This window comes from Equus asinus, chromosome 21 (assembly GCF_041296235.1).
Source record: "Equus asinus isolate D_3611 breed Donkey chromosome 21, EquAss-T2T_v2, whole genome shotgun sequence".
In the NCBI taxonomy this organism is placed as follows: Eukaryota; Metazoa; Chordata; class Mammalia; order Perissodactyla; family Equidae; genus Equus; species Equus asinus.
In genome coordinates, this window is record NC_091810.1 from 79,107,531 (window position 1) to 79,120,529 (window position 12,999).

Genomic DNA, 12,999 nt, shown 5'->3' on the forward strand with positions numbered 1-12,999 from the left:
TGAGCTGGTCTTGAGTCTGGCTACGAATAGGGAAGTAAACTGCCTTAAGGTTCTGCCAGGTGAATTGGACTCTGTCCTCACTGCCCCATCTCACAGATCCCGGGGATCCTGGCATGACGGTAGCAGATCCCAAGAGATATTTGAGAATGACAGCCCCAGTCACTTACCCTACCTGTTAGACCTACAACTTGAGATTGATGGTGAGGCGCATTAACGAGTCCATCCACTCATTCATGCATGCATGCATTCATTCATTCGATTAGTCATGTATTTGTTCATTAAACCTCCACTGAGTGCTTCTATGTTCCAGGCACATGGACATGGAAATACAGGTCCTGGTTTGGGGTTAGAAATAACAACTAGATATTTTTGCAGGATTGGGCATTAATGTTTTAATTCCCTGCTTGTTAAAAACAATGATCCATATGTTTCTATGGGACGGTGAAAGACCTATTCCTAATCTGAGGCCATGTCACCTACATGAAATCAATCACTGTTGGGAAATTGCCTTGAAAAGAGAAACAAGACTATAACTCTCAGAAAAAATTCTGTAAGTACCCAATTTATTCATAAAACAATACAGTTTAAATATTTATGATTTTTTCTGTCATACATTTTTACCATCATTCCCAAAATGTTGTGCATTTGGCTGACATGTATTTGCAAGGTTAGGATCTATAATCATAACACTGGAAATTGTACAAGGCATTTGAGTTGCTTGTTAATACTTCCCCCCCTCAAGAAACAAACAACGAATGGTTTTATTTTGCCTTATGATTTACTTCCCCGTCTTTCTGACCACAAATGAGTTCTACTATGTGCCTTTTATGCCTGCAAAATACTTGTCCATTTCTCTGCGAGAAGATTATATGGTGAAACATTTATTCTTTGGTTCAAGACTGGCTAGTTTATGTCGAAACAAAACACCTCCACCCAAAACAATGATTCCAGGCATTTCTGCTGGCAGAGTTTGCTCTCGAGAAGGGTAAAAAAGGCAGAAAGAAGCCCCACATTAAGCCTAAAGGTCAACTTGGTGGGCCACCTTTCTGGGGAGCCATGCTGCATGGTCATTTGCCATGGACAAGTTTCCCCTGTTGTGGTTCCACCGAATGACTCTTTGAGGTCATTCCTAGGGACTGCCATCAACATGGAACCCTTCCCGTGGTATGTGGTATGTGACACCTCCTTTTAAAGGGCAGGGTCCGGCCTGGAGGAGCTCTCCTTAGTCTGTTTCAGGAGGAGGTGTGACTATAAAGCAGTGAGACCGACTGGAGGTGTGCAGCTTCTGGAATCAGTCTCATTACTTTCTACTCCCACCTCTGAGACAGGCAGGAGCTACGTGCTGTGGCAGGGACGAGGTGCCACTCTCAAGCAGACTAGGTGCGGCCCTGCTTTGGATGGTCTCTGCAATCATACCCTGGAGACTAGAAGCTCAGGATTCTTAGTGTGGTCTGAGGACTGCATGGGCACCACCTAGAACGTTGATAGAGCTGCAGAATCTCAGGCCCATGCAGACCTACTGCATCACAGCCTGAATTTGGACAAGACCCTCAGGTAGTTCGTGCCCAGTAAAATCTGAGAGGTGCTGGGCTCAGTGTCCCAGACCCACGAGGAGACTACCTCTAGGTGGATAAACCTGTTCTGTAGCACGGGGACCATTCTCAGCAGAGAGGAGTTATATATAACAACTGCAAAAACAGTGCGGGTTTTTTTTTTTTGTTTTTTTTTATTTTAAACATGCAAAATACAGTCCATGCATCTGCCATTTTGAAAATTCTCTCATCCTGTAGCGGATAAAACCAAATGTGTTTTGGCTATCAACGTTCAATAAATGTTTCAAAATGCTTTACAGTGTAAAGATAATAAGAAATTTAGCAAAATTTCAACAAACCTGTATAAAAAACGGATACAGATACCATTTTATTTCAAGGCGACATGCTGTAATGTAAAGAATAAGTTATCGGTATTTGTGTTTCTTTGTAAAAAGTCTTTACCAATACAAGGGCTTAACAGATCCAGGCCTCGGGGCTACACATGCAAAAAAAAATTGTCAGTTGGTTAAAAATCACGAAAACGTGCTATTTTTGGATGTGTATGTGTGTGTTTTTTTTAAGTACAGGAGTAGTAGAAGTATTAAATATTAGCAGGAATAGTATTTCAGAACTCTGTAAAAGTGTGTGGAGTTCATGGTGCTAGTGTCCTGGAAGACTCATACATTTCTGAGGAACATTTTGGCTTAATCCCCTTGCCATTATAATAGTCCACCACTTGGTTTGGGACTTCAGCCAACACGCTCTTTGCCAGGGCAGCTGGAGATGCCTGTAGGGAAAAAGAAAGCACCGTGACTTTGGCAACTGGCCAGAGGAATCTGATACAGAATCAGCCTAAAGGACTTGGGTCCCGTTCTGAGCAGCTCGCTTCTCTCATCCATTCATTCATTCACGTATTCAGTATTGGTCTGCTCCAAGCAGGAGTTGTCAGATTGTTGGAAGATGAAACTTTAATTTCGTAATTCTATTTTTTCATGCCTGTCTCGAAATACGAAAGGATTCACATGTCAAGATGGGGGAAAAGTTGGATAGCAGAATGAATTTTCGTGCAGCTCTGTTTCTGACTTGCATTCGATTCCAGACACTATGTGAATTATATTCCAGGCACTCTGCTAGGGTTTCTGGAGTGTATGGTTCTTGTCATTATGGAAGTTGCAATCATGTGAGGGGAGCCTGGTGTGACCGAAATTTACCCCACTATGAGGCAGAACACGATACATGCTACAGACCAGCAGCATCCCATCCCGCGGGAGCCTATTAGAAATGTAGACTGCTCAACCCATCCCAGAGCTACTCCATCAGAATGTGCATTTTAACTTGATGCCCTGCTGATTTCTATGCATATTAAAATTTGAGAAGCACTGCTGTAGACAGTCACAAACACTCTGTGGGCAGAGCACAGAGAACAAAAGACGAAATCATCTAGGAGGGTATCACAGCATGCTTCCACGAGGAGGTGGCATTTCAGTTGGGCATGTTTTAAAATGTAGAGAAGGAGGATATTGGCATTTGATCATTCGAGGGTCAGTGAGCCATCTGATGGGGCTGAAGGAAGAGTGTGTGTAGGTGTGTTGAGCATGCAGAATTGGTGGAGCATTCAGTTGGAAAATGAGCTTGAGGCCAGGTGAAGGAGGGTCTTGAATACCATGCTAATAATATAGCCTTTATTATATCAGCATTATGGACCCACCCCATGATTTGGGGCAGAGGAAGGTGGAAGCAGATACGCATGGCCCCTGGAGTCAGGCAGAGCTGGGTTTGATTTCTGGCATTCAGTACTAACTGCCCAAGCTCTGGGCAAGTAAAATTGCCTGAGCCTCATTATTAGCAATTACTGAAGAGATTGGAAACTTGAAGTGTTTGGGATTCTTCAGGAAAGATCCCAAAGGAAAAAGGGCTGAACTAAATGCGAGATGACCTAGCTTCTAGCTCTTTCCTTCCTATGCTGCTTGTCACTCAGCTATTCAACTTTGCTAAGCCCGGGGGTTCTCAGAGACAAAATAGGAAAGAATAAGAATTCATCCTATCTTGTAGAGTTTTTAGGAGGCTCAAAATAAGGGACACGTATCTTGAAAACACTGTGGGGAGTTTTTCTAAAGTGATTCCCCACACTTTGAAGATGTCATAGCATGTTGGACATTTGGCATCCACGAATGATCTTTTATTTTATAAATAGCTGCTCAGGGTTCTGTGTTAGATCATGGTGCACGTGTACACTGGGGTAGATACAAATGTCATTCCCATTCTTTTCTCTCTGGCCATCTCTCTCTCATATAAAGGTTAGAAAACCAAATACTTGATTTCTCAGCCTCCCTTGCATCTAAGGACAGCCATGTGACCCAATTTCATCCTTTGAGACACAACTGGAAATTTCCTGGGAGATGTTTCTTGGAAAGATTTTCTTTCTTGGTTAAAGGGGACAGATATGGTTCATTCTGTTTCCCTTTTCTCTTTCTTTTTTCCTGGAACTAGAATGTAATTCCTGGATCCACAGCAACCATTTTATCATTATGAGGGATTAGCAAAGGAAATCACCAGGTGCTGGCCTTGACACTATTGAATCACTGAAAAAACAAATGTCAGCAGCCACCAGTCCCTAACTTCTAGCTACATGAGAAAAACATATTTGTACTTACCTAATCCAGAGTTTCTCAACTTTGGGACTATTGCTGTTCTGGGCCGCATAATTCTTTGTGTGGGGAACTGTCCTGTGTATTGTAGGATGTTTACCAGCATCCCTGGCCTCTACCCGCTAGATGTGAATAATATTCCACAACGGTCACCATCAAAAATGTCTCCAGACATTGCTAAATGTCTTCTTGGGGAGCAAAGTCTTGGTTAAGAACTTGGTAGTTCTTGGTTAAGAACAAGTAGTTCTTAACCAAGGGTTAAGAACCATTACTCATGTAATCCACTGTAAGATGGATCTGCTGTTATCGAAGACAAAAATTTTCCTAAACAGTGCCGTCAAGTAGAACTTGCTGAGACGATGGAAATATTCCATATCTGCACTGCCCAATAATGGTAGTCACTAGACACGTGCAACTATTGAACCCTTGAAATGTGGCTAGTGTGACTGAAAAACTGAGTTTTTAATTTGATTTAATTTTAATGAGGTTAAATTTAAATAGCCACATGTGATTATTTGCCACTGTATTGGACAGCACAGCTCCTAAGCGATCCCCCCACCCCTTGGCATAACTGTGCTGGTGGCTCTGGTGAGCAAATGGGGCTTGGGGGGCATGAGTTGCTTGGGAAAAGGCCAAAAATATGAAAGCAGCTGGTTATAACAGCTGTATTTATTAACCACCTACACGGACCTGGCGCTGTTCTAAGCTTTATATAGACACCACCTTTAATCTTCCAATGTGTATGTCATTTGCCTCATTTTACAGATGGAAGTCTGTGGCACAGAGAGGTTAAATAACTTGCCCAGAGCCACAGAGCTCAAAGCCTGTGCGCCATCCACTTCGAAGCTCTGAGTTATCACACAGAGCAGAAAAAGAGAGGCAACTCATGGGTTACTGGCTTATATGAAAGGATATCAGCTCCTCACCTTCCGTTTTATTTATGGCTTATTGAATTCAGAGTAGATTAGTCTGGATAATGAAATGGTTTTCAAAATCTAATTTGAAATCCGTGAAGATAAGGTGGGTGAGATGCTTGTGGCGTGCCGCTTTAGTCATCCACGGCACAGCTGGAGACACTGTGGCAGAGACAGTGAGGGTGCCCCCCTTCCTTGCCCTGCTCAGGGCATCTCCCTTGTTGTCAATGCCCCCTCAACACCCTGCTCCCTGAGGCTCGGGCCTCGTACACCCAGCTCAAGCTGTAGAGTCTCCCTCATGGCTACTTCTCTCGGCCCTGAAGTCCTGTAGCAATATTTTAGCCCTTTTCAGCTACCCACGGGTTGCTTACATGGGATTTTTCTATGTCCCAACCATGCAATTCTCCAGCAAATGACCCAAGGCACTATCATCTCACTGTGGTCCCAGTGCCAGCGCATGGCTTGCACACAGCAGGCACTCATGAGTGTTTGAAGAGGAGGAGGCTCGGGTAGAGGTTAGATCCTTGTATGGCTCAGTGGCATTGGTTCAGCACACAGATGGGTGTGCGTGTGTGCGTGTGTGTGCGTGCGTGTGTGTGTGTGTGTCTGTGTGGAGGGGCGCAGGGAGAGGGTGGTTTGGGGAAGTGCCTGGGTGTCCTAGGGAGTCAGCTGTTTGACCCTCTTCACTCGGGCAAAGTTATGGGTGGTGGTCGGTGATGTGGCTACTTCTGTCTGCCTGACAAAACGGGGCAGGACTTCAACATCTGGAAAAACACCCTTCTTCCTACCTTGAGCATCATGCACATCAGTAGCTTTATTGCTGAACACAGGTGCAGTGAATTTGGCCTGCCCTGGCACATCCCTGCTCGGAGAGGGGTTTACTTCCTTTTGACTCCACTGCTTGCTGTCCACGTGCAGACAACATGAGGGCTTAGTGAGCTTCTTTCATTTACTGAGTGGTTTCACCTGGACACCTCTTCCTTGCGCAAGTTGAAGGTGGGCTACCGTGGCACAGTTGCCCCTCACCCACGCTCATGGCCCGTTGTTGTGGGGGCTTGGGCGTTGTTGCTGTTACTTGGAATCTCCTTCTGCACTCTGCTCTGTAGCCAGGGATCGATTTTAGGCTTCTTTAAGGGTTCTAATTACACTGCAGCCCTCCTTAAAAGGAGAATCATAATCGTGTGGCAGTACAGTTATGAGCAATATCTCGTTGTTCGAGGAGCCCTGGAGTGTGCAGTGACCTCCCTGGGCAGTCCCGGCAGGTCATGGGATCCAGAGGTCAGTGGAGGCTGCTGGGCTCATGATTTATCTGAATGCTCACTTTAAAGAACGTCCCAGGAAGGTGGCAGAACCAACAGCAATTTATGGAAAGCATATGTCCAAGGCTCTGCCGCTGGCACTGGGACTTGTCTGTAGCAAACAACGATCCATCCATCCTTCCACCCTCTTTACTTATCTTACCCAGTGTAGCCGGGGTTCTGGTGTGAGCCCCAGTTGAGATTCAGATGTGCCTGGATGTATCTGATAACTGGCTACAAGAGTGTCAGGGATTCATTTGAATGAGGGTTTTTGGCTGGAGAAAGGCTTTCCCAAAACAGCATCAGGAGGGAGAGCTCAGAGTGGATGGCATAGTGCCTGGCCCTTCCTCTCCCTGACCCTAAATAACTACCTGCAGCCCCGAGGACAGAGTGGCTGCAGTGGAAGCTAGAGAAGATGTTTCCAAGGGATCCTGGAGAGGTGGGGGCACAGACTTCACCGCATTAATGGTCCCGGTGACAGAGGGGTCTCTGCAGCACAGACTGGAGGGGATTCTCGTCATTTCCAAGGGGACTGCAGGGTAGCTTCAGGGCACGGAAGATTCTGGAGATCCCCTCCTGCTGGGGCAGCTCAAGTGTAGATACCAGCCGCTGGGAGCAGTATTGCTGGCACCACTGGCAGTGTGGAGGGCCAGGCCTCACAGGCGGCTTCCACAAGGGGCAAAGAACAGAATAGCACAGAGGACTGTCTGAGACAACCCCTGGTCCCCCCAGGGACCCCCCAGACACAGCTGGGGGAGGCTCCGAGGGTTCTTCAGGGCCACCACCAGCCCAGAGGGCGCCTTTGTAGGAATCAGAAAAGGTGTCTCTCTGGACAGTTGCAGCCCCACAGGTGCAGGGTTTTGTGGAAATTTTAAAGGTGCCCCTTCTGGGGAGTTAATAATTATCCACAATTTGGAAATGAGGAAATTGTTATTGAGCACTTTCTCGATGTCACACTAGAGCGTTTTCTGATGGGCCTGCTCTAGGGTCATCGGGGCAATGGAACGCTGCTGGACTTCCTATTTATTACTGATTAGAGCCCAAGACTGTAAATCTAGATGTAGAAAACTGATGAGACTTCTGTCCAGTAGAGAAGGTAATCCAAAGACTTTTTTTTTTCAAACCTTTTGGTCATTAACCAGTTTTGAATCTGCCTTAGCAAACTTATTCCAGCACTGTCCCCCACTGACCATAATCAATTGTTTTTATCCTTCTTTGAACTAGCTTTGTCATCTTGCTGAGTTAAATAAATCTTTGATGCTGGGGCTGGCCCAGTGGCGCAGCGGTTAAGTGTGCACATTCTGTTTTGGCGGCCCGGGGTTTGCCTGTTTGGATCCTGGGTGTGGATATGGCGCTGCTTGGCAAGCCATGCTGTGGTAGGCGTCCCATGTATAAAGCAGAGGAAGATGGGCATGGATGTGAGCTCAGGGCTAGTCTTCCTCAGCAAAAAGAGGAGGTTTGGCAACAGATGTTAGCTCAGGGCTAATCTTCCTCAAAAAAAAAAAAACTTTAATGCTGCTTACTATATATTATAGAGGATTTAGGTTTGCCAAAGCAAACACAGGCCTCTGCCAGGGGTCATGGCTTGACAAGCAGAACCCAGGCAGAATTTTGGCTTCACCTTGCATCTTCAGCCGTACACCCTTGGGCAGGGAACAACCTACCCAACTGTACATGGCAGCCCTGGGGGCACTAGAGATCCTAAACTATTTGGGTGAGGGCAAGCCCCAGTGAAATGCTGGCTACTGTAGTTAGCATGACTCCTTAACTATATAGCTCGTTACACTTCTTTCTTCAAAGAGTCAAGTTCTACATATCCTCGTGTGGGAGATGGCCTGGCGTAGGGAGGGATAGGTGGCATTGTTTCACTACAAACACTGGTGGAAAAATGTGGGAGTGAGCTTGCTTTGGTTCTGCTCTCCCCCCGGGAAGCCCCCGAGATATGCGTACGTGTTTGAAGTTCCTGAAGGGTACGAACTGGACGATGTCTCGAAGGACAGGCTCTCCCTTGGGTGACCTCAGAATCCCATCATCACCATCCAGCATCTGCATGTCACTGAAGTCAGCATTGCCCACTCCCACGATGATGACCGACATGGGGAGATGGGAGGCATGGACAATAGCCTCCCGGGTGTCAGCCATGTCTGTGATGACACCGTCCGTCAGGATCAGCAGGATGAAGTATTGCTGCGATCGGTCAATCAGATGTCAGGCGACAATGGGGACGGAGAGATGGGGGAGACAAGGACAATACCAGTTAAGCACCTGGGGTGGCTTCCATGCATACTGACCACAACAACAGTGACCGACTTTTTTTGAGTGCCTGTGCAGACAGCCATAAAGACTTCATGTTACAATGAATGGAGCTTAAAGGCAGGCACAGTAATGTAGGTCAATGTAGTAATTGTAGGTTAATTCTTATAATCACCTTAGTGACAATTACAAAGCACAGTGTGGTAGAAAGAGCAGAAGAGAGGAGTCAGGAGGGCTGGCTTCACAGCCTCATTCTCTGAGATCCTGGGGAAATCCCTCAGCTCCTCTGGGTCTCAGCCTCTTCATATCTCAAATGAAGTGGGACCAGCTCACTTATATGGTCCTCTTCAGCCTGGGGATTTTGAAGAGTCTAAAGCTGTGCTGCTCACCACAATGGCTCCATGTGCCTACTGAGCCCTTGAATTGTGGCCAGAGCAAGGGAGGAAGTGAATTTTTTACTTTATTTCACTTTAATGAATTTAACTTTAAAAACAGATACCCAATTCAGTTACTGGAAATCTTTTTAAGGTTTTGGGAACAAACCTTTTGGAACAACACAAGTACATGAATCTTCTTTCTCAACTATCAATTTATAAAATCCAAATAAAGATCAAGAATTTGTGATGATAAGTTAGCATCCAAATTAAGGTGCTTTAAGTGTAAAATACACACCTGATTTTGAAGATTTAGTACCAAAAAATGGTAAAATATTTTATTATTAATTTTTTATATGGAGTACATGTTAAGATGAGGATATTTTGGTAATATTGGGTTAAATAAAATATATTATTAAAATTAATTTCCCTGTTTCTTCTAGCTCACTTTAATGCAGCTACTAGAGAACATTAAATCACATACACAACTCACATTATATTTTTAGTCAACGGCACTAGCCTAAAGCCCTGCTGGGAGAGGGTGAGGGCTGCCGTCTCTCCCTCTGAAGGCCATGTGCCAAGGCCCAGTTTGGGTGTGCTCGGAGGTGGCCGCCCTTCTCCAAGCACCTGGGCAGAAGGCTGCTGAGCTCCCGTGGCTTCCTGCTCTAAGTCTTGGCTCCCAGCCTGCAGCCTTGCTGGTCCCTCTCCACCTGGAGAGGCTGGAAGGTGGCTCATTTGAGACGGAGATTGGAGAAAAGGCTCTGCACTCATCAGCACAGAGAGGGCTTGAGAAATGCTTTGGGGTGTGAAGAAGGAAGGCCCCTCGGAGGTCATCACTGCTATTAGTGGTGAGCGGCATCGTGACAGCCTCTACCGGTGGACAGGGGAGGGAAGCAGGTCACTGAGATGCCACTCATGCCAAACTCAAAAGAATCTCTGATATAATCTCTGCTATGTGCACAGCATCTACAGGGAGCAAACATAGGACAATTAAACCATTCCAAGTAGCCATATTCCAGAAGAGAAAGCCTAGATAGAAGAGCCACATTTTGAAAACCTCTGGCTTTGAGAATCACACTTAAAAGGTTACATATAGGCTGGCAGTGCTAAAGAGTTCCCACTTTTCTCTGTAAGTCTGAAGAAAGTTTTTAAACAAAACAACTCAGTCAAAAAAACAACTGGAGAGAAGCGAAATTCACACTGTGATGAAGACCGCCACAAGTTCTGAATGCTTCCACACAGCTTAATGTAAAGACCTATTCTGATCCATGTCCATTAACTAACCACCCAACTCTAGTTCTAACTGATCACCCAATCTGCAAATTCATTCCAGCTGAAAATTTTCATCCTTGTCTTTGCTTTTTGAGTCTTAAACGTTCACAAAGAAGTTGGCCTGGGAGTTTGGAAGAAGGTTTCAGTAGGATGAAGTGATGGAAGATGTAGGGAGGTGTAGAGAGAAGGAACAGAAGGAGGCAACCTTGGTGGTTTGAGGACACAGGGGAAAGGTATAGAATACACCAGAATGATAAATCACCCTTCTCAGGATGCTCCTTGGAAGGCCAGGGCAGATGCCACATCTGGAAGCAGACTGCTTCTGAGTCATAAACAGATGGGCCCTAGAGTGAAGCACACTTCCGTGTCCTCTTCCTCCATTCTCCAGCCTCCCCTAACTGCTGTCTGATCTGGTCTTTATGCTCCAGGGGCTAGATCTCCCAATCTGCTCAATGACCCCAGGAACAAAAACACCTAAAAGTCACACTGCCATATCAAGTTGTAATGATCTAGGGAAAATATTTTCTGTAAAGGGACAGTAACAAACATTTTAGGCTTTTCATAATGGCCTCTGTTGCAATGACCTAAGTCTGCTGATGTACTGTAAAAACAGCCATAGACAATATGTACTTAATACTAATGGGCATGGCTGTGTTCCAATAAAACTTTGTTGATGGACGTTAAAGTTTGAACGTCATATGATTTTCATGCGCCATGAAATTATTCTTCTTTGATTTTTTTCCTACCATTTAAAAATATAAAAACTATTCTTAACTTGCATGCCATTGAAAAATGGGCTGCAGGATGTAGTTTACTGACTTTTGATATAGAGGAGGGTTCTTAACTCAGGTTTATGGACCGTTGAAAGATTTCAGGCAGTCTGTGAACTTGGGGTAAATTGCATTTTATTTTCACTAACCTCTAACTGCAATTTATCACTTTTTTCAATTATAGATATAATCAACAAATCAGATTAGTTTTAACTGTACTGTGACTTAGTCACCAATAGAAATCACAGATATTTTCCTGTTATATTACAGTGGCTGCAAATATCTCAATCTATCATTTACACTCAACACTACCTGGAAATTACAGAATTATTAGAATAGCTACTGGTGCTCATAATTTAATGTTAATAAAGAAACATTTTATTACTATATTTATGATGCTTCTATGCGACATTTGAAAAATATTTTGCTAACTGCATTTCAATAAAATTGGTTTATTTTATGATACATATTTTATTTTGTGCATTTAAAAACATTTCTGAGGAGTACATGGGCTTCACCAGCTGCTACTGGAGTCCATGAAATGAAAAAGCTCAAGAACCCCTGGTCTGAAGAGATTGTCAAGATTCTAAAAGCTGATCCTTCCAGGTTTAATCTAGCTAGAGGTAATGGGCTGAAGACCGCCAGATCGAAACCCTGATGGAAATTTCCTATAAAGCTAGCAGTAAGAGTTGCTTCCAAAGTCAGGCTAGGAAAAAGCTCATAAATGAAATCTTATAGTCTTTGAACGTAGTTGAGGTCCTATTTAGATCAGGAGGGGACATTTTTTTCTTTCTAGAAGAGCTCCACAAAATTGAGGAGAAAATCCTATAGCCACAGGCTCCCAGGCACAACTTGCCTAAGAGGTTCAAGTTTAGGACCCTTAGCAATCAGTGATAACAAGGGGCCCTGGATCACACATCGTTCACAGAACAAGAGAAAGGTCTAGGGAAAAGAATCAGTGTTCCTGGCCTGTAGGGGTCACTCATTTGGGAATACATGGACTGGATGATTCCTGCACCATTTCCTGACCTGCCCTTTCAGAGCAGACCCGCGTGTCCCTTGAGGAGTGCTATATGCTGGCTTCTATCAGTCCTGAATCCAGACCCATGTCAGTCCTGTTCTCTTTTTACTCTTGTAGGTCCTGGTGCCCCAGAGGGGCTGAGATGATTCAGTTTTCAAACTGGGCTCCGGGGAGCCCTGGGGATGCCTTGGATGCTCTTGGGGATAAAGGGGGTAAAGAAGAACAGAGAAGTTTTGAACCCACCCCTTAGCCCAGATTAGCAAGGACAGTCTGTTTTCTTAAAATCCATTTTGTATGTTGGGTTTCTGAGCAAGGTATCATTTGAAGACTTTAAGTTCTGATAATTAAAAAAAAATTAAAAGTAAACAAATATTGATCCTATCCAACCCTTATCCCCAAATCTTGCATCTGTGAGGATTGAAATTTGCTCCAAGGCCTCTGTGCATTTGGCAAGATGGAGCTACTGCTGACATTGACCAGTGTAGTTTCTGAGGAATGCTGGGGAGGAAAGTCTGCCTGGTACGGGTGGAGGAACCCACGGAAGGAGAGATGGAGACAGTGAGGACAGGCAACTCTTTCAATGAATTTTGCTCTAAAGGGAAGTAAAGTAAGGGACAATATCTAAGGGTACAGTGGTGTCAAGGGATTTTAACTTAAACGGGAGATATTATAGCATGTTTTCTTTGTTAAAGGGAATGAGTCTTCAGTAGATAAAGATAAAATAGATGATAAGAAGAGAGAGGGAGTATAACTCTCAGGTCAATGTCCTTGGCTACTTGGGAGGGGGTGTGCTGCAGCACACAAGAGAAGGAGCTGACATTAGATAGGAGAATGGTTCTCCATCCATCCTGACTTGAGGTGAGGCTGAGAACATGGGTACAGCACAAGCAGTTTAGATGAGTCTATGGAAGAAGATG

The 12,999-nt window shown here is 44.7% G+C and overlaps 1 protein-coding gene across 9 annotated transcripts in view; it reads right to left on the minus strand.

Moving 5' to 3' along the window:
* Positions 1 to 1,733: 1,733 nt before the first annotated feature.
* CPNE4 (copine 4) overlaps positions 1,734 to 12,999 on the minus strand; it is a 523,946-nt gene continuing 512,680 nt past the window's right edge. For all 9 annotated transcript variants that reach the window (XM_070493180.1, XM_070493181.1, XM_070493182.1 and 6 more), the window contains 2 exons: positions 8,343 to 8,579; positions 1,734 to 2,319 (listed from right to left, as the gene is read on the minus strand). In XM_070493180.1, coding sequence (XP_070349281.1) covers positions 2,185 to 2,319; positions 8,343 to 8,579 — 372 coding nt within the window. In that variant the 3' untranslated portion in view covers positions 1,734 to 2,184. The remainder of the gene's footprint in view (positions 2,320 to 8,342; positions 8,580 to 12,999) is intronic.